This window comes from Ascidiella aspersa, chromosome 2, assembly GCF_963924565.1.
Source record: "Ascidiella aspersa chromosome 2, kaAscAspe10.2, whole genome shotgun sequence".
NCBI lineage: Eukaryota > Metazoa > Chordata > Ascidiacea > Phlebobranchia > Ascidiidae > Ascidiella > Ascidiella aspersa.
In genome coordinates this window covers 24,734,339-24,754,949 of record NC_139448.1, presented here as the reverse complement: position 1 = coordinate 24,754,949, position 20,611 = coordinate 24,734,339, and the positions used below count along the sequence as shown (strand labels likewise).

Sequence of the window (20,611 nt, the reverse complement as noted above, 5' to 3'; positions counted from 1 at the left end):
CTACACAAAAAATAATTACGAGTAATGTGTAACAAGGTTGTAATTTGGAATGTGTTATGTTATATGTACTTATACATTGCATTGTAAATAAACAGCTCAACAAAATATAATTGGATCCTGTCTAACAAATTTATTAACAACTTTATCACCCACTATTCTCGAATAGATGTATTAATCATCTAGTAGTACTGCAGGTAAATTTTATGAACAAACTGCAGATATTTTTGAAAATAGGTAAATTGGATAGTTTGCTAATTTGTAAATACGTAGTACAGTAATATGATTTTGTTTACAAATTATACAGTATAGTTTGAAACTCATTTTTAACATTATATTTAGCAGGAACTTAATGTTTCTACTGTTGTGACGTATATAATAGTATTAATTTATATTCAAGGTATAACACTATAAAAAACTTGGGTTGTTCTTGAAATGTACATCTCAAAAAGCTTTTACTATCATTTTATTGATTTTTTTAAATGCTTGTCATTATTTTTTTTTCTCCCCCATAGAACAACAGGTGTTTGTAGGCCCATCTGGAAGGTATGACAGATCTCATGGGTGCGTAGCTGAATAAATTGGCCTGTTGTTGTAACGTATCATATGGGTTATGTGATTGAAATTTCTTAAGATTAAAATGCATGTTTTTTTAGCGTTACACATATTGTAGGTTATAATGACCAAAACATTACAGTTATAATAAAAAATCACTTTAGGAACCATATAGTTATTTTTTCTAGTTTGTAAATCATTTGAAATGTAATACTAAATATTGACGTTATTCACAATATCATTAAAAATAAATGATGATTCTTAATAATAAGACAAAACAAACCTATAATACAAAATTTGGCGCTGGTCTAGAATCCCTACAACAACGCACATTGTTATTTGGATTAGGGTTAACATTTGGGTTTGGGTATTATTAGATTTAATAATAACTTCTGACCCACTCAATCCCAAATCCCCAGCGCCAGCCCTTTTCTTTTGTGAAGTTAAGCTCCTGACAAATAGAACTATAAAGTTGGCTGTTGCATTTAAATGGTGGAACATCTGTAGTATCGGTCTAAAAATATAAAATTGTTGTTCAATACTGATTAGTGCCTCGGTAAACAAAATAACAACTTTTAACAAACAGTTTAATTCAGGTAGCTTATAATTTTCATATTTCGCCATTTCTTTATAAAAACAATGCTCATCACAACGATTGAAGAAATAAGTAGGTTTTAAAATCTTCAAAAAGCTCTTGGATGTAAGCGAACCACAAACTTCGTTTGTTTAGTCAACAGTGGTAAAACGAAACAATTTATACTTTAAAATAATTTGTTGTTATCAAATCTGTAACTAACGAAAAAATAAACAAAAAACATCTGGGTAAGTTTTTTCACTCACGTTTTAGCAATTTTCGAATCGGTGTGTGTAAAATAACATGGCGGTAAAGGGTAAACTAAAGTTAAACCATTTAGCATTGGTGAACGAATAGTGAGCGGTGGTTGTAAATAAAAAGTCATGTCAATTCAACACTGTTTAGATTAAGCAACGTGAACCAACTACAGACTGACTCCTTCTATTATCCCGCGAACTAATTTTTTGGGCCAGTAAGGAAGTTAACAAAAATGTATGTTTGAACCGCGATCGAATCGCCCGATCGCACATTGCTGAATTTGCTTCTTTTTTCTCTGTTGTGTGTGCCCCAAAACTGCTTAGCCAACTTAAACCTATATAAACATGTTTTGCACCCCGCGCGAATATTATTCAGTTTGCAATTTTCTATACAGCTTTGTAAGACGGCAATTGTATCGTGAGTGATGTCTGCACCTTGAAAACAAGAAATGTTTTTTACGCCTCGTGTGAACTTTTTGACATAATTTCCGTGCAGCTATTTAGGTGTGGAGATAGTATAGTGCAGGGCTGCGGAGTCGGTTAAAAAAAAAAGAGTCCGACTCCGGCCAAAAAATAAACCCGAGTCCAACTCCCGAGTCCCGATTCCAGCTCTGACTGTACAGTAGCCCTACCATATGTCCTCTTTTGGGAGGATATGTGTTCTCTTTTCTCAAGAAAACTGAATGGTCCTCCGAGGACACTCAAAAATGTCCAAATGTCCTCTTTTTTCGCATTTCGGGTGAGTTGCATATACTTTTTTTTGCGCTAGCTCTACGTTAATATTTAATTTTTGCAATGATTCTAATGGTTTCGCTGTGTTGTACAGTGTACACCACTCCTAAAACGCTGTACAAACGTTTTTGCCAACTTTAACATTAAAACGGCAAACTTTTTCGCGCGAATCGATAATGTTTTTGCAATATTGCTGCTGTGTTATCACATCTTTTGAAACACGATAACGCAAAGTTTAATTTTTGCGCTTACATTTTTATTTGGGCTGACATCGCAGCCTTACAACTGTGGAGTGAATGCCCCCACGACACGTTTGTCAAAATCATCTCGTGCACGAGCAATTTATCGTGTGTCCAATGCTAAAATCCTCCTGAATTTACAGTTTAGCGCCAATTAAACCCAATTTTTTTCGCGCTTTACGCGACCGACAACAAAGTTTATTATTTTCAAGTTGTCTCAGTGATATTTAATTAAAAATGCCGAAGTGCTTTTCGTAGAGAGGGGGCGCAAGGCATGGGAAAATTACCAAGGAGGACATGGCTGAAAACTATTAAGAACCACTTGTCTATGGCATCAGGTGGTTCTCAGCAGACGCTTTCTTTAAATTTAGACAACAGCAAATCAAAATATAAGCTATACATTATAATGCTGGAAAAGAAACTCTGTTTACTGATGAGCTACGCCAGAAGTATCCGTGTTTCAGAAAAGGACGTGTTAATTTCAAAGCTGAATGCAATACTTGGATATGGCACGTTTTTCTCAAACGTAACAATTCTACTTTCGTTTTACTTGCAGGCAAGAAAATGTCCTCTTTTAAGGTGCTGAAAATATGGTAACCCTACTCTACAGCCTGTATTTTAACCATTTACGCAACTAAATTAATGTGGATTTTTTCCAATCCACTCATATTGATGTCATAATTTATCCACCCGCGCGCATTACATGGTTAAAAATATATTTTTTTTTTACTATTACACTTTTACAACTTTCATTTTGCCGCCTTAACAGTTTTAAAATTTGATACTGCGCATGCGCACGTATCGGGTAGTTTTACGTGGTCTTACCCGAGTCTCGAGTCCGACTCCGGCAAAACAAACCGACTCCGTCGAGTCCCGAGTCCCGACTCCGACTCCGCAGCCCTGGTATAGTGCTCATCTTTATGCAATTAATGCCTTAAGTATACTCTTAACTCTTAAGCCTACTAAAACCAAATAAACAAAAAATATGTTCCATATTTGCGCTTTGTACGATAGTCTTACCCTCTGTTGCACAATTGTTATTTCGATAACAGCGCCTTTCGGAAGATTACTTAAATTATGACGTCACGTTATGATGTAACTGGTTGCGTCATATATTAGATTAATTTGAGCCCCACAATCCCTAAACTTATAACCTGGATCCGCCCTTGCAACACTGGCTCACCATATGAAGAAGAATAATTATAGTGAGACCACGCTGGACTAGAGTGTATAGGTCATAGAAAAAAAGTCGGACCTTTTAAATCTTACGGTTTAGGTTTGGTTCGGCGATTAAAGTAGCTTACACTGCTGTAAAGCTAAAACCTGTCAGTCTAGCAATGTATAGAGTGATTATTCGACCTTTACGTACTCATCATAATAAAAATTAAAGGAAATAATATAGGTTGTTAAAGACACATTGTCCTAGCCTATTTATACTCAGCCAATATTTGTAGGCTTAGGCTACTGTATATTTCGAAATTGCTGCCCAATTCAAACGCAGTATAAATAACATGACAGTCATGATTTATTATAGAAACATTGGAAAAAGAACGGCTATTTTGGCAACTTTCGTTTCGGTAATGATTCGAGTTACAAAAAGTAGTCTACTTTCGGTTAACAGAACATTGTCTTAAAACGGTTTAAAAAAAATTGTCTTGGTTACAGCTGGACTGTTTATTTTGTATTCTTATCTCAACTTCCTCAAAGGCGGAAAAAATAACCAAAGGATAAGTTTTTAAACCTTTGCCCAAAGCGGTTCCCTTGGCTTATGCAATACTAGGTTGCCAAACTTGCCTTCACGGCGATAAAATTAAGTATAGATTTTAAACTTTTGGCGTTTGTTTTATTTGTAGCCTCTGCTAAAAAGTAAAACAAGCAAACATCGTGTCTGTAAAAAATAATGAAATCTTTATATTTTGCACTTGTTCTGTTTTAATTAAAAAATATATCCTTTGCTTTGACCCGGTCGAAAAAGAAAACAAGTAAATTGGTCTTTTTCACCTGCTACATTAAAATCCTAGTAATCTATTTGTATATACTTGGTATTTTAAAAAAGATCACTTATGATGTCGCACAAAATTAAATAACTCAGCAGGAATTCACATTTTATTCCTCGGCAATTGGTCGCATACATAAAGATTAACGAACTACGCAAATCAAACATTTCACCAAAGGGTGTTTAGCTAGGAAAGGGGCAAACTGACGTACAAAATTCTGTATAATATCATTTTGATGTGTGACTAAACTAGAATTATACTCTCTAATCTCATACACGGAGGTCAATAGTAGATATCAAAGGACCCAAGAGGGTACATTATACTTTCATATATGTTCAACATTGACGGAATAAAAAAACAATCACCAAATTTGAGACTGGTGGATTGCCAGTATTTCACCCAACTCGAGCAACGATTAAAGGGAATATTTTGAAATACCATATGAGCAGGTGCCACATGAAAAGCATTTACACTGCAATATCGATATAGACAAGAAGCTATCAATCCTTATGATTTGATATCAATCAATAATGAAACGTCACACTCCGCTGTTATAACGAATTAGGTGTTTTAGTTATCCTTTTTTGAAACGTGAATGCCGATTAACTGAACAGCATATGCGACTCAACCCAGCCGATGCACCTCAAGGTTAAGATAAGCGCAAACAACGCACCAAATAACGATACGAGAACACTTCAAAACAAGACAACACAACAAAAATATACTGTCACACATATAGCACAGGCATTCCATTCACGAGAAGTACATTGGCATTGCGCAATCAGCTGGCGTAAGTAAGGTTGGCGGCAAATACAACAAAACGACCAATGTGAACGATGATTTAACGAAGACACGAAAAAAGTGATCGACTATATATTTGCCATTAATTGTAAACGAATAGGTTTGCCAGACGATTTTATGTCTAGTATGAGGCACAGTTTGAGTTTAGTATTGCACTGCGTTTGTTTCAGAAGCAGCTAATGATATTACGCCGGGATTAGAAGTCTTTCTCTAAAGTTCGAAAAAATGCGTTATCTGATGCATTTCCTGAATTTCTTAAAATTTATGCACTGTTTACAAGTTCACCCCGAAAATTAAAAAGCAGTAATGCAGCGTCACAAGAAAAAATAAAGATCCGGGTTTTCACATTACAATGAAATGCCATGTTCCGAACCCCGTGCTTGATAGCATTTATCAACATATCGTAAAAGTATGGAATGAAAGCATCAAAATAAATTGAACTATTGTCTCTATATCTTTCGAAATAAAAAAGTAAAAATAAACAGTAAAACAGGAAATGGTGTCGAATTGTTTTGTTTTAAGTATGGTTACTGTTTTAATGATTACATTTTTTGTGAAGGATAGTGGCTTTAGTGTAAATGATGGATCAAGGTACCCACCTAGCGTCATTCACTGATGCCTTAAATTACACAGTGAAAGCAATCTGGCAACAAAAAATTTGTTAAAACTTACATCTGTGCACGCGGAAAAGAGTTTACCAATAGTTAGCCTGTTTTATGTCGATATTCTATAGCCATTTTAATATCCTGGGTTCGGTTTTTAAACTTCCGTTTTATCTCCGTGATGTAGTCGTTTTCCTCTTTGTCAAGAATTTTGATAAACATTTGCAGTTCTCCCACTGAAAATGATTCCCACTGAAACAAACACAATTTTTGAATATTAAAAAAGATAAAGTTAGGAATGGCGATACGAAGCAAATCAATATTTAAAGAAGATGGTATTTATAATATATATGCTGGTCAATAAAGTAAATTTATACGAATAATAACATTTAGTTTATCGTGTACCTACAAGTAACACGTTTTATTAATTTATTTAAATATCGATTATTATTACTAGTATTGAAAATACACTCGTAGGCCTTATATCGTGCCATCTTAGTCAGATAACAGAACAACGGTACAGCTTCCTAAAAATGGCTGTAGATTCCCTTTTAGAGGAATTTTATTAAAATGTTCCCCTTCGATTTCTTGCTTTTTAAGCATATTCACTAGAAATTGGTGCGATAATGTTAAACGATTTTCAACCCGAACCCTCATGCCTGGAATTCGCCAACTACTTTTTGTATATGCTGAACTTACGTGAATTTCTCTGGACTCGTTTTCTTGTAGAATGAAGCCTTTATTCTCGCTACTTCCATTTCCCCACAGCAATCGCAGGAACAAGGGACGCTCTTTGGGCAGCATTTTTCTCAGAATCACTGCGCGACGGAAAGGTTATACGTTATACGCGGGCGATGCTTTTGGCGCAACCACTTTCTTTAGCGTGGATTAAATCCTGGAATTCTGTTAAAAATCTTACTGTTCGAAAAGTGAATACTGTAAAAATATTAAGTTTACAAAATCATGGCCAAGGCAAATAACAGTGCGGTAACTAGGCTATAACCCTTATGCGACAAATAACCCTTAGGAAGCGCACATAATTAAAACAGGGCAGCTTAGTTACCGTGACCCTCTTCACGAAATTGCTTCTCAAAGAGCGCGAACTTCATGGGATTGTCGCTGATATTGTACTTTGTGAGCAAGGCTTGGACGACTTGAGCCGAGGTGGTGTCGGAGGTCAGGTGCAGGGCCTTCACCGCACCCTGGGTGAATCATACAAGGTTGTCATTTTCGCGCGCGTGCCATTAAATGGAGCAATACGACGCCTTCGGTTATTTTTGGTGATACGAGCGCTAAGTTTCGTGTCCCAACTAGGTACTAAACACACTTGATAATATATATATATATATATTTACCCAATAACCAAATTTGCTACCTACATTTCAAGGAAGACATAAAACTTTTGATTAGTTAGTATCGGAGAAGTACCGATGTGAACCGATATTATCGGACAACCCCTGATTTTTTTAGAAAAAATCCTAAACAAAAAAATGTAGTGCATAGGCGTGATGCTCCTCACAAAACCTGGATTTTCATAGCGTTTACTTTTGCGACTAAAACAGCAAATTCCAACTCAATACTACAACTAAAACGTCCAATAAACATACCTTATCAATATAGAATGACGCTTTTTTGGCAGGTTTTCTTGATGTTTTTGATGCATCCATAACACTTACGGGCCTGGTTAGATTCATAGTAACTCTAATAAAACCCCGAAATGTGGTTCCATCTTCTTGCTGTGAAAGATAATCAAGTTCAAAAAATTATAACTTTACATAAAAGCATGCTTACTACTTAGTCTAATATATAAAAAAGCAATCTAAATGTTAACTATTTTTAATACTAAAAACTTTTCATTTAGTTCTTAAATTATGTCAGGTAGCGTTTTGATTTTATGTTAAGTAAGCCAGTCCAGATTATTATTTGTGCACATTTTGTTTATTCAATTATTTAACATTAAAATCGAACCAAAGTCATTTGTTGGCTTCCTTTGACAGTTTGGTTAAAATCTTCAATTTTCTGTTGAATTTCTTCCAGTGACATTACACGCTGGATAGTGTTGTATTCTTTCAAAGTAGACTGTAAAAATCCAATACCACATATTACTGATACTGGTATAATTAGGCTTGCCATACGTCCCGGTTTTGCCGGGACAGTCCCGGTGTCCCGCCCGGTTAACCAATTTGTCCCGGATTTTTCAAATTTAAGAAAAAAATTAAAAAATGTAAAACTCTTGAGTTAGCCATTTAGCAATTCTTTCTCAAAATTAAGTAATATTTTTTACTTTTCATTTTTGGTTGGTATGGCTGCCAAGCAAATATTTTTAACATAAATTAAATATTTTCCAGCGGGTGTTAAGAAATATTTTTCTGGGGAAGGTTGTTGGGGCTAGTTTCATTTTTTGTGTGGTGAGTAAAAAAAATAAATGGATATTATCCGGCGGGTGCTGGGAGATATATTTTTGAGGAAGGTAAGCGAGCGCCGTCGCAAACCGGTCACCGTAAAGCAATTTTTATTTTCATAGATTGTTTTCACGTATGGCGCAGTTTGGTGCCGGTATTATGGAGTCTAAACAATTGCTGTTACAACCTAAAGTTTAACGCTTGTTAGTAATTCTGGATCGATAAATGTCGCGGGTTTTCAGCATTACAAATCAAATTTAAGTAATAACATATTGATTGTCTTAACCGAAATAAGTTTTAATGTTTCTAACTTAAGACTATATGTTTAGAAACTTCTTGATGTCTGTTACCGCGCAATATTTAGGTAGAGTTCGCAAAATTTCACATTTAAAGCGGCGGTTTTAATAGTAACCAAATTTCAGTTCCAAACGAGACTTACGTTGTACGCAGTAATCGCAGTATGGTACCAGGATTACGTATTTGCTGAATATCACGCAATGCGAACAATGGCTGCTGCTATACAACTTAAGGTTATACGTTAGTGAGTGGTTCCCTATCGATATATGTCTCTGGTGTTCGTTACGTAAAAGATGTTTGACGTGCTTAGCCGTTGGGTATTTAGTCGTTTCATTTCAAATAAGCATACATTATTTGTAATTTTCTTTCAACAAATGTAAAATTTTAGTAAGCGAAGACGAACAATTAGAAGTTTCACAGTCACGCAAATAAATGCGATAAATTATAACACGTCATCGATTGAATGATGCTGCCACACAGGCTAAAGAGTGTGACTCCATTTGTGGGGAATCATTTAGTAAACTCATTTCAGGCACAATAAGCAAAAAAAGATAGTCAAAGGACGACCAACATATATGCTTTATAACAATTAACGATTAGAGAAATTAAAATGTTTTATTTAGAAAAAATTAAAATGTTTACAACTTTACACACTAGTTAGCACTCAAGCCAAACATTACTTTTTAGTAACATCATAAATTACCTTTTTAAATCATCGGCAATAACACGCGCCTCAAGTAAATGACGCAGAATACAACGTAATATGTAATAGTTTTAAGAGGCCAGCTGGATGGAATCTTGCATTTTGTTTAACTTATGCTTGAGAATGATTTGGTCCGGGGAATACGAATTTGTTGTGGACACAGCGCCTTTGCCAACATGAACGGCCTAAAATTGTTGCTGCTTTCACGAGGGCCGCATCCTACTTTAATTGTAGAAAGTATTTACCCAACTCATTTATTCACAATACAGACATTACTTTCGGCTACAATTTAAATTACTTTAGACAAACTACCCTTAAAAATAGGGCCCTAAAAATACTCCCTGACAAAATATAAAACAACCTCAACCCCGTTAAGTTAATTATTTGCCTTAAATTGTTTTGTATTAAGTCTACATAAGTTTATTGCAGTTTTCAAAATGCGTCCCGGATTTTCGTTTTTAAAAAATGGCAAGCCTAGGTATAATATAACATTTTTTTCAACTTTACTGCACACCTGAAGATTTTTCTGTTGCTCCTAAAATGTTTTAAAAATTTTGAGTATAATATATTTGAAATGCCCCATTGTACCGAAGTTATTTTTCTGAGAAACAGTTAGCAAACCTAGATTTATTGCTTAATTACAACGGATGATTGTTACCTCATCTTTGGTTTCTTGGACAATGGTTTTATACATCTTGAGAGCACTGGAGTCATTCAAGGTCAAACTCCGTGCTTTTTGTTGGTCTGCCTCGCAGGTGAGTGACACAGTAAGGGCACACTTGCCATGACACACCATGTTACATTCTGAAAAACAAACAAACATTGTTGAAACCTGTAGGAAACATTTGGTGTATGTTGAGCTATACACCATCAGTAATAACGAGAGTCCTACAAATTTAATAAGTAAACATATATCAGTGTCAAATATAATGAGTGCATTGCTGCAAAATTTAAGGCAGCAGATGGTACAAATGTTGTATACTTTAAAAATCAAACCAAGTTCTTTATGATTACCACAAACTTAAATCTTGTATTCTCGACTTCAAATTGCAAAACGAAAAAACATTAAAACGTGCATTTGGGGGAACCAAAACTTTATTAGTTATATATACAAATATGTGAACAAGATAGAAATATATTTTCACAGAAATTTATATTATGGCAACTGAATGTAAAAGCAAGGAAGAAATGCCCGGTTAGTGTAACCAGGAAGTGATAAGTCGTACTCAGCAATTGCAAGTAAAAATATAGGAGAAAGAAAATAACAACTTAATTCAATGTAAGAAACTGGCATTACAATAGTGGGTCAAAATAACAATAAGGATTTTTGTAAAAAAAAAATTACTAATGTAAAAATTACTAAGGTGTTAAAAGAATTAAAAATATCTATACATTGCCAATATTTTAGCAAACGCACTTTTGCCTATTAAACTACAATATACAAACATCTTTTGAGCAAGCAATCAAAAGGTCAATCTATGATATAATCAGGCAGCACATCAACCAAACCCTCAATTAGGGGTTTGACAAATGATTATAAGTCATCTTACTTGTGCATGTGACACATTTGCCAAACAGGGACAGGATGACACTTCCACAAGCGTCGCACCAGTTCACCCATTCTTTCAATTCATATGGTTGGAAATCATGACCCACTTTTGATAGTTTGCTTTTGTGTTGTGCAGATGGTACTGTCGAGCAAAGTATATATATTGTTTTATTATCATACTGTAAATTCCAAGTAAAATATTTGATACCCTGGCATTCTGTAAGTTCATGCATATTCAAGAAATGTATTATAGTGTAAATTTACAATGATGGTCAGTTGTCACTGTCACACAAACCTTTTGTATGTTTTGCAGCTTCAGAGCTGGCCCTTGTCTTCACTGGTTGAGGTGGAGATACAGCAGGCTGAGGTTTCGAAGGTGTGATAGCTGGCAGCATGACATCTTGACTTGATGAACGATATGACACCACGTCATTACGGGCCTTGGGAGGGAGGACTGGCGATGAAACAGCCCTTTGCCTGCCCATCTCTTGGCTAAGCATGTCAGAGTAAACCGTTTTTATAAATTAAGTTTTACATTTTTTAAAAATACAATCATTAACATATGTATATATCCTTTATATGTTGCATTAAAAAGTAATTAGTTTATTCATATTTTTATACAACAATGGTTGGGATTTTGCATTTATTCGCCAACTGGCAAGAAGTAGAAATCAGTTGTTGTTATCTGACCTACTGGACAAACTATGCAGATCTGCGACAAATGATCTGAAATGACAATACTGAAGGCCAATCAATGCATAAACTGATGATGATTCCAGCGTGCCGAACATACAACAACACAATAAACATTGGGCAAAAAGTACTATGCATGCTAGTTCTATAAACAATCAAGGTCAACATACAAGAACTATTTTAATGCTCTGAAAAAGAAGGCAGGTAAAATTATTAATAAAAAACAATTGCAAAAGGTCTTGGATGCAAATCTGTAGTCATGACATTTTTGACGGGTGTAATTTTGTCCGGGCGAGTGCTAATTGGTAGACACTTGCCACAAATTCAATGCAATCCCTGACAACTTTGTTATTTTAAATAGTGCCACTGCCATACCTGTTCACTTTTGGAGGATTTTCCTTTGGGGTTGATAATTTTGTGTGTTCCTGCATTGGGGCAACCACAGCTGTAGGAGGAGAGCTAAATGGGTAGCAAAAAATACTTAAGCTTAAAAAATAACAAATTACAAATTTAAACACCATAAAATTATTTATGAAAAAATAAAAAAGCAAACATATTAGTACTCTTACCTCGGAGATGGTGACTTTTCTTTGCTCAAAGGTGGGCCAGGTCGTTGCCATGGCATTTGTGGTTTGGCTGCTGCTTGTTTGGGTGGGGGTGGAGAAACAGTCTGCTTTGGAACTGGTTTAACTGGTGCCCACCTGAGAAAAAGTTGCAACATTGCTGCAATTTGTATATAACATGCCAGTTTTACAATAATTTTTTAAATGCATATATTACAATGCAAGATTTTTCATAAAATAGTCACCTAGTGAACATTTGCTTTGTGATCTATAGGCAGGGTTGCCATACCGTGCTTATTTCTAAGATTTGTGCTTATTTTTGGGTGCAGTGTCTTAGAAAACACAAATGTGCTTATTTCTAAGAAACATGCTTGCTTTAGAGTTGTGTGCTTAGTTTGTCTTATTTTAGTTTCTAAAAGCCTTCTTTATCAATTATTTTGACGGAGGAGTGAGAGACTTCATTTATTTATATTTACCAAGTTCTTTAACCCAGATTATAACAACAATGCATTAAATTACATAATACCACTGGATGGTGATTGTTTATTCTAAATCTAAAAAGTACAATTGCCTAAAGAAGTGTGGTAGCTTGCTTTAGCAATCAAGTAAAATTTCGGCTTAACGTGAGGACTGGCATTTTTGTGTCAGTACAGACAAAATGTTATTGAGAGAATGAGTCAGCATAAGCACGTTTTTTGTAATAAACATGAAAATGAATTTTCTAATGTCAAACTAAGTCGAAAGGAAAAGATCTACGATTATTGCTGCTATTGTGATTGTGAAATCAGCCCAGAGGCTATGGAAAACACAATGTTACTACAAAAAAATTGCTAGAAACATTACAGTAAATCATTCAATAAATAACTTTATTACAAGCCAAACTCCGCCAAGTGAACTAAACTTAACTACCAGGCAGGGTCAGCTTCAGGAGTATCATGCTGCCGTGCATCACGGTTTAAAACAGGGGTTGGCAACCTACTGCCCGCGGGCCAGATCCGGTCTGTCAGTGAAAATCATCCGGCGCGCGACCTGTTTCACAAGCTGGACTGTAGATACGGCCAATCGGCTTCGCCTCATATTTTTAACTATGTTAAATAGAAAAATGCAAAAAACTTTAGCGCTTCACGCGAGTCGGATTGCCCTTGCCCTTTAGGTATATTTGCGTTTTCGAGAGGGCTTCTCAGACTAAACGCGACGTGTGCATGGTTGCTAAACGAAAGGTGTACAGGTGCGCTCTGACACAAATAAGTTGACAAAGCTTGCATTAAATAAGGGTGGTTAACTTTTAACCAATTTCAACCAAATAAACGCATTTTTTCTCACTTTCGTATACAAAAATAGCTGTTTTTCAAGTTTTTATTTTATAACATTATTTCTGAAAGCTTGTATTTCACCCCCGGAATCCTTGATCTGCCTCTGGTCTTTAGTAGCATGCCTATTTTTGGGGAGTAGCATGCTTATTTTTTGGTCTGAACAGATGGTAACCCTGTCTATAGGTAAAACCAAGAAGTTATTTCCCACCCTTTGTACTTAAGACAGTGCTTCTCAACCTATGGGTTAAAGGGTGGTGTCACAACGTGTTTGGTGTGGTTGAGTCGCTGACAGCAGTAATTCACATATTTATACTAATTGAGATTGTTTCTGAGCAAAATTTCTTAATTAGAAAAATTAAATTCTTTATGTTAATGCCTAGTTTCTGTTCTCTTACAAGAAGCTATTTTTTAGTTTGCTTACAAAAAAAAACAATTGGGTCGCCAAACCTTAGTCGTCATACTTACATTTTAATATTTGGGTCGCCACGAAAAAAGGTTGAGAAACACTGACTTAATAGGACCATGTTAGATAGTTATAATTACTTGGAAATTCCAACTTACTTTACAGCAGCGCCATTATTTGATAATCTTTCAACAGCTGGTGGAGCTTTAGGTTTGACAACTGTAACAGGGGTCTTTGCTTCCACATTGATCACAGGGGTCGTTTTTCTTTCAGGTTCCTTCGTTGCATGACTGAGCGGCGATTTTACATTGGAATGTGTTGAAGTGTTACTGTTTGAATATTTTTGGGAAACGAACTTGTTGACAGCTGGTTTAGAAGATTGGTTACTACCATTAGCTACAGCTGCACTTTTGACTGGTGGAGGAGGCTTCTTTTTTATTATGTTTTGCAACTCTGGATGTTTTGCTGATTCTTGTGCAGTGAACATGTTTACATGTGCTTGATTAAGTTTGGGAATACCAACGTCTCCCTTATTAGAAGACTTCGAGGAGTTTCCACTGTTTGGGCTGCCTTTTCCAGAAACAAAGTTAGAATTGTTGTTTGGCCATCTGTTTAGCACAGAGCTCTTGGGTCTAAAACAAGATGGGATAAAAATGTTACAAACCTTGTTCATATATTTACAGTTGTGCAACATTCAAAATGCACCAAACAAAAACACAAGTTTGGAGCATAATGGTTGGAGTTTGTAGTAAGACGTAATAAGAATATCAAAGCCCATACAGAAGTAGGTATCATTTTGAACGTTTTGAATAAGTCTTTATTCATTTTCAACATAGCAAAAAACACTAAGTGTTTTGCTGGAATTGACTTTTCAAGTTATTTATTTATAAAAAAACTTACTTCGCTGGTTGAACACCTGATGATGCTGTTCCAACCACAAATGGTTTAGGGACAGGTTTTGTTGAACTTTTTTTTGGACTTCCCTGATCCATACGTCGCATCAACTTACGCCTTTCTTGCACTGACAAGTTTTTCATTAACTCCGCTTCAGGAGTGCTGTTTGACATGATGTTCAATGGCTAAAAAAATAGCACCCTGAATTCTTTAGACGGTTTTAAAACCTTATACTACTTATCAGGTGATATTCAACAAATTCAGGCTTTAGAAAAAATAACAACAACAACAGAACCCTGTTAGACTTTACGTTAATTAATTGACTGAAAAATTTACAAATCAGTCCACTAAGCATGGCAGTTTTTAATAAGATTTTACACATACAGAAAAAGTCTGACAATCCAGATTGTAAAGTTTGGCCTGTGGAGGGATAAACTTGCACACTTAGCTATCATTGCAGTCACGCATTTCATAGATAAACACTGTGAAATTTGTTCGGCCATGCAAACTTGAATTGGCGAATGCAAAAATTTAAGTCAGATTTACAGTTGCTTGTGGTAATCTATTTACAGAATCACAGCCACGCAACTTTAAGAGGTTATGTTTTTATAGCCTAAAATTTGCAAGTTACTTTGTTTTACAGCCCTTTAATTTCAAGCTGTTTAAAAATCCTTTGATGCAATTTCCAATCGGAAATAAAACTACAATCTAAATCTTACATTAATAAACTAAAACAGGGATTTTAAACAACCTTATGTTGTACAGTTGAATCAAGGGTATTACTAGGTAAAACAACATATCCATGGTTGAGTAGTGATTATTTCATTTAACAGATTCATAAGTGCAAGACTAATCTAAGGCACTTCTATATATAAAGATTTTAATTACCTTTAATTTATCAGGTATTGTGATACCTATAAAAACATTTTGTTTACAACAATATATGTGTGTATAGAGTCTACATTTGCACATTCAACATTTATTACATCCAAAATGTAATCGTATAAAACTTATTGGAAATTTATACTCTTAACACTTATTTCTAACCGTTTATAAAAACAACCTCAATAATTTTTTAATTTTTTGTTCTTTTCTAGATCACCAAAATTTTTTACAACTTTGACTTATTCCATAATAACTTTGAGGTGTTGTAGACATTTATTAAACTCACGACAGCAATGAAAATTCAGGCATTTATGAAAATTTGATATCTATAGTAAAAATTGCAGGGTGGTGTCACAACGTACAACGTTCCCTAAATATGTTGATTCCGACGAATGTAAAATGTAAACAAATGCTATAAACTCAATGGTTAAACAAACACGTCAACGCTGGGATTTTTGGAACTACTCAAAGTCTCTACAGAAATGATTTCTATAAGCTTTGGTCGTCGTACTAAGATAAATAAATAATAATACGTCAAGAATTAAGGAAACTGTAATGCTTTGTCGGCTTGTTTGCGATAAGCTGTGTACGAGCCTTAACTAAAGAATATCCACGGATGTCGGGTGTATTTTTGTACGCCTCAATGCACAACAAATTCGTACGTCAGTGTTTTCCAACCTACCCGGTTATTCTATTTTTACGTCACAATTATACAGTGAGCTAAGTATTAACGGTAAGTTAATTATAACTGTAGTCCCAAAACACATTTTGACACAGTGTTGAATCGACTTGAGTTAATACAATTAACCTAAGTGTTTTTTTTTTTTTTTGGTGAACTTGGTTTATTTTCCTTAATTTTTCAACAGGGGTTGTGACTTTTTACTGTACATGTTGGAAATTTTGTTGTTTCTTTTTCTTTATATTGCCAGCGTCTCGTTATTGTCACAATAAGTTATACTGTCTCCCGTAAATGATCGCGAAAAGTTTTGATAAACTTACACAGTTTCGACTAACGCTTCTGTAAAGCTCTGGCTTAAACATAATTTATATAAATTTAAAGATACACAAATCAATTAATCTTTTTTGGGTATTGTCATTAGGGTTCCAAGCAGTGGCCGGTCCTATATAGGGCGGCTTATATTGTGTTGCCGACTACTAGGTGTACTGTTAGCTTGCTTAGTTTATTCCATATCAGAAGGTCGCAGAAAAGAAGGGAAGCAAGGAGACCAGAGGCAGAGGTGTCTTTTCTGGCCTCGGTGAGAGATAGCCCAAGGACAGTAGATAACACATAAGCAGACACGTGAAGAAGGCGATATATAATATAACTCACGTTTATGCGGATCAAAACACAATATTAACACAGTTATCCAGTGTTGTAAACAAGTCATTTTGAAATGACTTAAGTCCAAGTCAAGTCTTTTTGAATAAATAACAAGTCAAGTCCCAGTCCAAGTCATCGGTTGCCCAAGTCAAGTCCCAGTCAAGTCATAGTTAGAGCAAGTCAACTTCAAGTCCAGCCCTTGTCAAAAAAGATAAAACTTTAAATTATGAAACAAAAAGCAAAACTCTTCAGAGTATGAGCAACTCAAGCAAAAGATAACACAAAAGCAACATATTAAAAGAAAATTGTTTTATGTGCAAAGATTGGGATAAATAAGGCAATTTTATAAATAATTGCCCAAATTGGAAATCAATCTTTTTTTGAAATTGAACGCTTCTCAGCCAAAACAGACCATCTCAACGGCCGAAATTAAGTCTGCGATTAACACAATATGCCTAGAAATAAGTCACCAGGCCTCGACGGACTGCCTATTGAATATTACCAGACGTTTTGGCCAGATATAAAATCTATGTTTTGCGAAGCTTGTGACTACCATGAAAATATCGGTCAATTTAACCAGCGTCAGTCGCAGGGCTCGTGACCTTCATACCGAAACCACAGAAAGACCCCTTACTTACAACCAATTACGTACTTAGTTACTAAACGCTGATTACAAAATAATGTCCAAACTTATTAACATAAGAATAAAAACATATATTGAACTCTTGATTAATTAAGACCAATTAATATGGTTTTACGAAAGGGAGGTGCACAGGCGATAATATCCGTCCTTTTTGACATCGTGGACTCCTGTAATTTAGATGAAATTCCAGGAGCTGTACTTTGCTTGGATACTTACATAGAGTTCGATACAATTAGTTGGGAATTTATTGATTCTGCTTTAAACGCGTTTGGGTTTGGGAATTAATTAATAAACTGGATAAAATGTTTGCTATTCCTGACCAGGACTGCGGAGTCGGAGTCGGACTCGGGACTCGAGGAGTTGGTTTGTTTTTGCTTGAGTCGGGACTCGGAACTCGAGTAAGACCTTGTAAAACTACCCGAGTCCCGAGTCCGACATGCGCATGCGCAGGACCGAATTTTTGAAACTGATATGGCCGCCAAATGGAAATTGTAAAGGAGGAATATTATATGGCGGAATATTTTCCAACCATGTATTGTAAATAAATGAATTATACGACAACCCTATAAGCGGATTGCTGAATATCCACATTATTTTAGTTACGTAAATTGGTGAAATACAGGCTGTAAAGTCCGGGCCGGACTCGGGACTCGACAAAATCGCGCATTTGACCGGAGTCGGACTCAGGTTTGTTTTTTATCCGGAGTCGGACTCGGGTTATTTTTAACCGACTCCGCAGCCCTGCTTTTGACCAACATGCACAATAACGAACAACAATTTTTTTAATCGATAATGAACAAGGAGTCAGACAAGGTGATCCCCTATCACCGACATTATTTTAACTATGCATCGAATGTCTGGCGAAGGCACTGCGCTAAGATACTTTTCAAGAAATAAAACTTAAATGCACCGAATTTAAAGTGTCCCTTCTCGCTGATGACACATTAATATATGTCAGAGGCGAATAAATTGATTTTGATCAGGTATTTCGTATAGGTTGTGCAGTCAATATGGAAAAATCTCTCGCGTTCTTTAAAGGTCCAAAACGGGTAACTGAACAAAAAACCTATTTAGACAAAGATCTGACATGCCCTAACACAGCGGTCGGCAAACTTTTTTGTCGCGGCCCAAATTACTCTTTTCAGAGATATTGAAGGCCCACTGCGTAAAACCACTACGAAAACAGGCGCGGATCCAGGCATTAGAATGACGTCACAGAATTATGTCATATAGAAATATTGTTATTAGAATCACCTGTTGTTCTCGAACGAACTCGTGTGAAAACATAAAGCTTAAATTCATTTTTGATTGCGCGAATCGCGAAAAAACGGTCACACGACGAAAGAAACCATAAAATATAGCTTTTATATGTAAGTAAAACTGATAGAAAAAAGATACATAAAAAATCTTACATTTGACGTCACTAGTAACGTAAAGTTCAAGTAATTTAAAAAACGTGTTGTTCTCGAACAAACCAGCACCCTTGGACGTGACCTTTCTCTCTCTCCAAAAATGTATTTTGTGCCGATTTTAATTACGTAAATGCAATTTTTTAATGTAGCTTAATTGCATTAGGCTAAATTAAGATCTCTCTAATCCAGGGGTGGGCAACATAACGTTTTGTCGTATTTTGCGGTCATATCTGAGTTGTTTATGCACTAACAATTCAAAATATATTTCTTCCCAAACTTAAACATAATAAACGTGAAGTAGAAGTTATACCGTAAATGACATTTGCAATTAATTTTAACCTACTTGTGATATTGTTGCTGTAAAACCGGGTTAGAATACAAGAAAATAGATCGCTACAAGAACTCAAAAGTTGTGTGGCCGTCTCTAATAACGATTCCCAATAGGATGGCTATAGAATACCTGCAGGCCTTGAAACGGTTATAATCGTTAGCGTCTTTCAAATCGAGGATAAACAACTTTGAAAGAAAATGTGGTGTAACAAGATCCTACACGATGCTTACCATTGTGTACAAGTGACGTGAAGTCGTGGAGTGATTTAGCACGTGGAAAAAATTTGGAGACCAAGAAAAATTAGTTGGATTGATTCTTTTTAAAATTTATAATTTGTCTTAGAAAACATAAATGAATATTGTAAATCACACTTATCTGTATTTAAGTTAAAAAAAAATGTAACAAAACCTCTGAGCAATGTTTAATACGGGTGAGTAATCTTTCATTGCTTACAAATGAAAACAAACCGGGACCAGCTGGCGATTTGCGCTTGAATAGACACTGACACAGTCTCGTAGACAAACTGATAAAGAGTGGTGTTTGATAAGTTAGCTTGCTGCAATGAGAAATGATTGTCCATTTAAACCAATTTACTTCTTTGTCCCAAGTAAAAAGTAGGGTTCTGGCCACACTTTTTTAGGTACCTACGGCTACAGACCTAGACCTACAGCAACGGAACCAGTCGTCAAAATAGATATTGCACACAATAAATATAAAAATACTTAACCCAAACGCGGCGCTGGTCCAGAATCCAAATTTCGTCCGGATGTTAATATTGCTAACATACCCTGTGTTTGGGTGCGAGTTAGCATTTTTGTGGTTCCAGTATTTTAATTACATATTTATTCTCGTCATCTTTCTTTCTTGCAGTTTTTAATTTGAAAAATTGTTTTATTACTGTAAAAAAGTGGTAGGATTCCACCGCACCCTAACCTAAATAATCTAAATAATATGCTTAAATTTAATAGTTATTTGAACAATTGGTAGATTCTAGACCTGCGCCAAAAGTAGGTTGCAAGCGAATAACAATTATGGAGTATGCATATTTTGTCCGAAAATTAACACAGGTGTTTAGCGCTTTATACTTGAATTTTCACCATCTTGGCAAAAAGTGCCAAGAAATGCAAACTGTTATTGTAATATAAGTTTTTCAAATACATGTGAAACATAAAAAAGTATTTTTGTATTATAACCTACTCTGGAATTTTCACTTTGTTTTGACGAAACTTCAAACATTGAAATGTCAAACATTGTCAATTGTCGAAACTGGATTGGTTTTGATTTGTTTGTTTTGAGTGTTCATTCCACTTAAGTACTCTTGTTTCTACCATAAGTGCACTTAAAAGTTGTTACAGACTGTTAAAATTCCTCAGCTAATGTTTGGATTTTGTAAACCGCAAGTAGATTTTTATTTATTAAAGAATTCCTAAGTCAGGGTATATATTTTA

The 20,611-nt window shown here is 35.3% G+C and overlaps 1 protein-coding gene across 1 annotated transcript; it reads right to left on the bottom strand.

Annotated features, from left to right (window-relative positions):
- Positions 1-4,442: 4,442 nt before the first annotated feature.
- On the bottom strand, positions 4,443-15,256 carry LOC146164454 (uncharacterized). Its single transcript, XM_083381756.1, has 12 exons — positions 14,578-15,256; positions 13,836-14,309; positions 11,968-12,099; positions 11,774-11,857; positions 11,001-11,197; positions 10,707-10,847; positions 9,815-9,960; positions 7,723-7,833; positions 7,362-7,490; positions 6,818-6,956; positions 6,454-6,572; positions 4,443-6,006 (listed from the first exon to the last, which is right to left on the bottom strand). The coding sequence occupies exons 1-12, from the start codon at positions 14,742-14,744 to the stop codon at positions 5,857-5,859; spliced, it is 1,989 nt and encodes a 662-aa protein (XP_083237882.1). The 5' UTR covers positions 14,745-15,256; the 3' UTR covers positions 4,443-5,856.
- Between the last annotated feature and the right edge of the window lie 5,355 nt (positions 15,257-20,611).

What these genes read in the sequence shown, in the direction of transcription:
- LOC146164454 (XM_083381756.1), bottom strand. Translation starts at nt 14,744, where the DNA reads ATGTCAAACAGCACTCCTGAAGCGGAGTTAATGAAAAACTTGTCAGTG. An exon ending in GAAAAGTCACCATCTCCGAG is followed by an intron (nt 11,858 to 11,967) that starts GTAAGAGTACTA and finishes CTACCCATTTAG; the next exon opens with CTCTCCTCCTACAGCTGTGG. An exon ending in TCCAAGAAACCAAAGATGAG is followed by an intron (nt 7,834 to 9,814) that starts GTAACAATCATC and finishes GGATTTTTACAG; the next exon opens with TCTACTTTGAAAGAATACAA.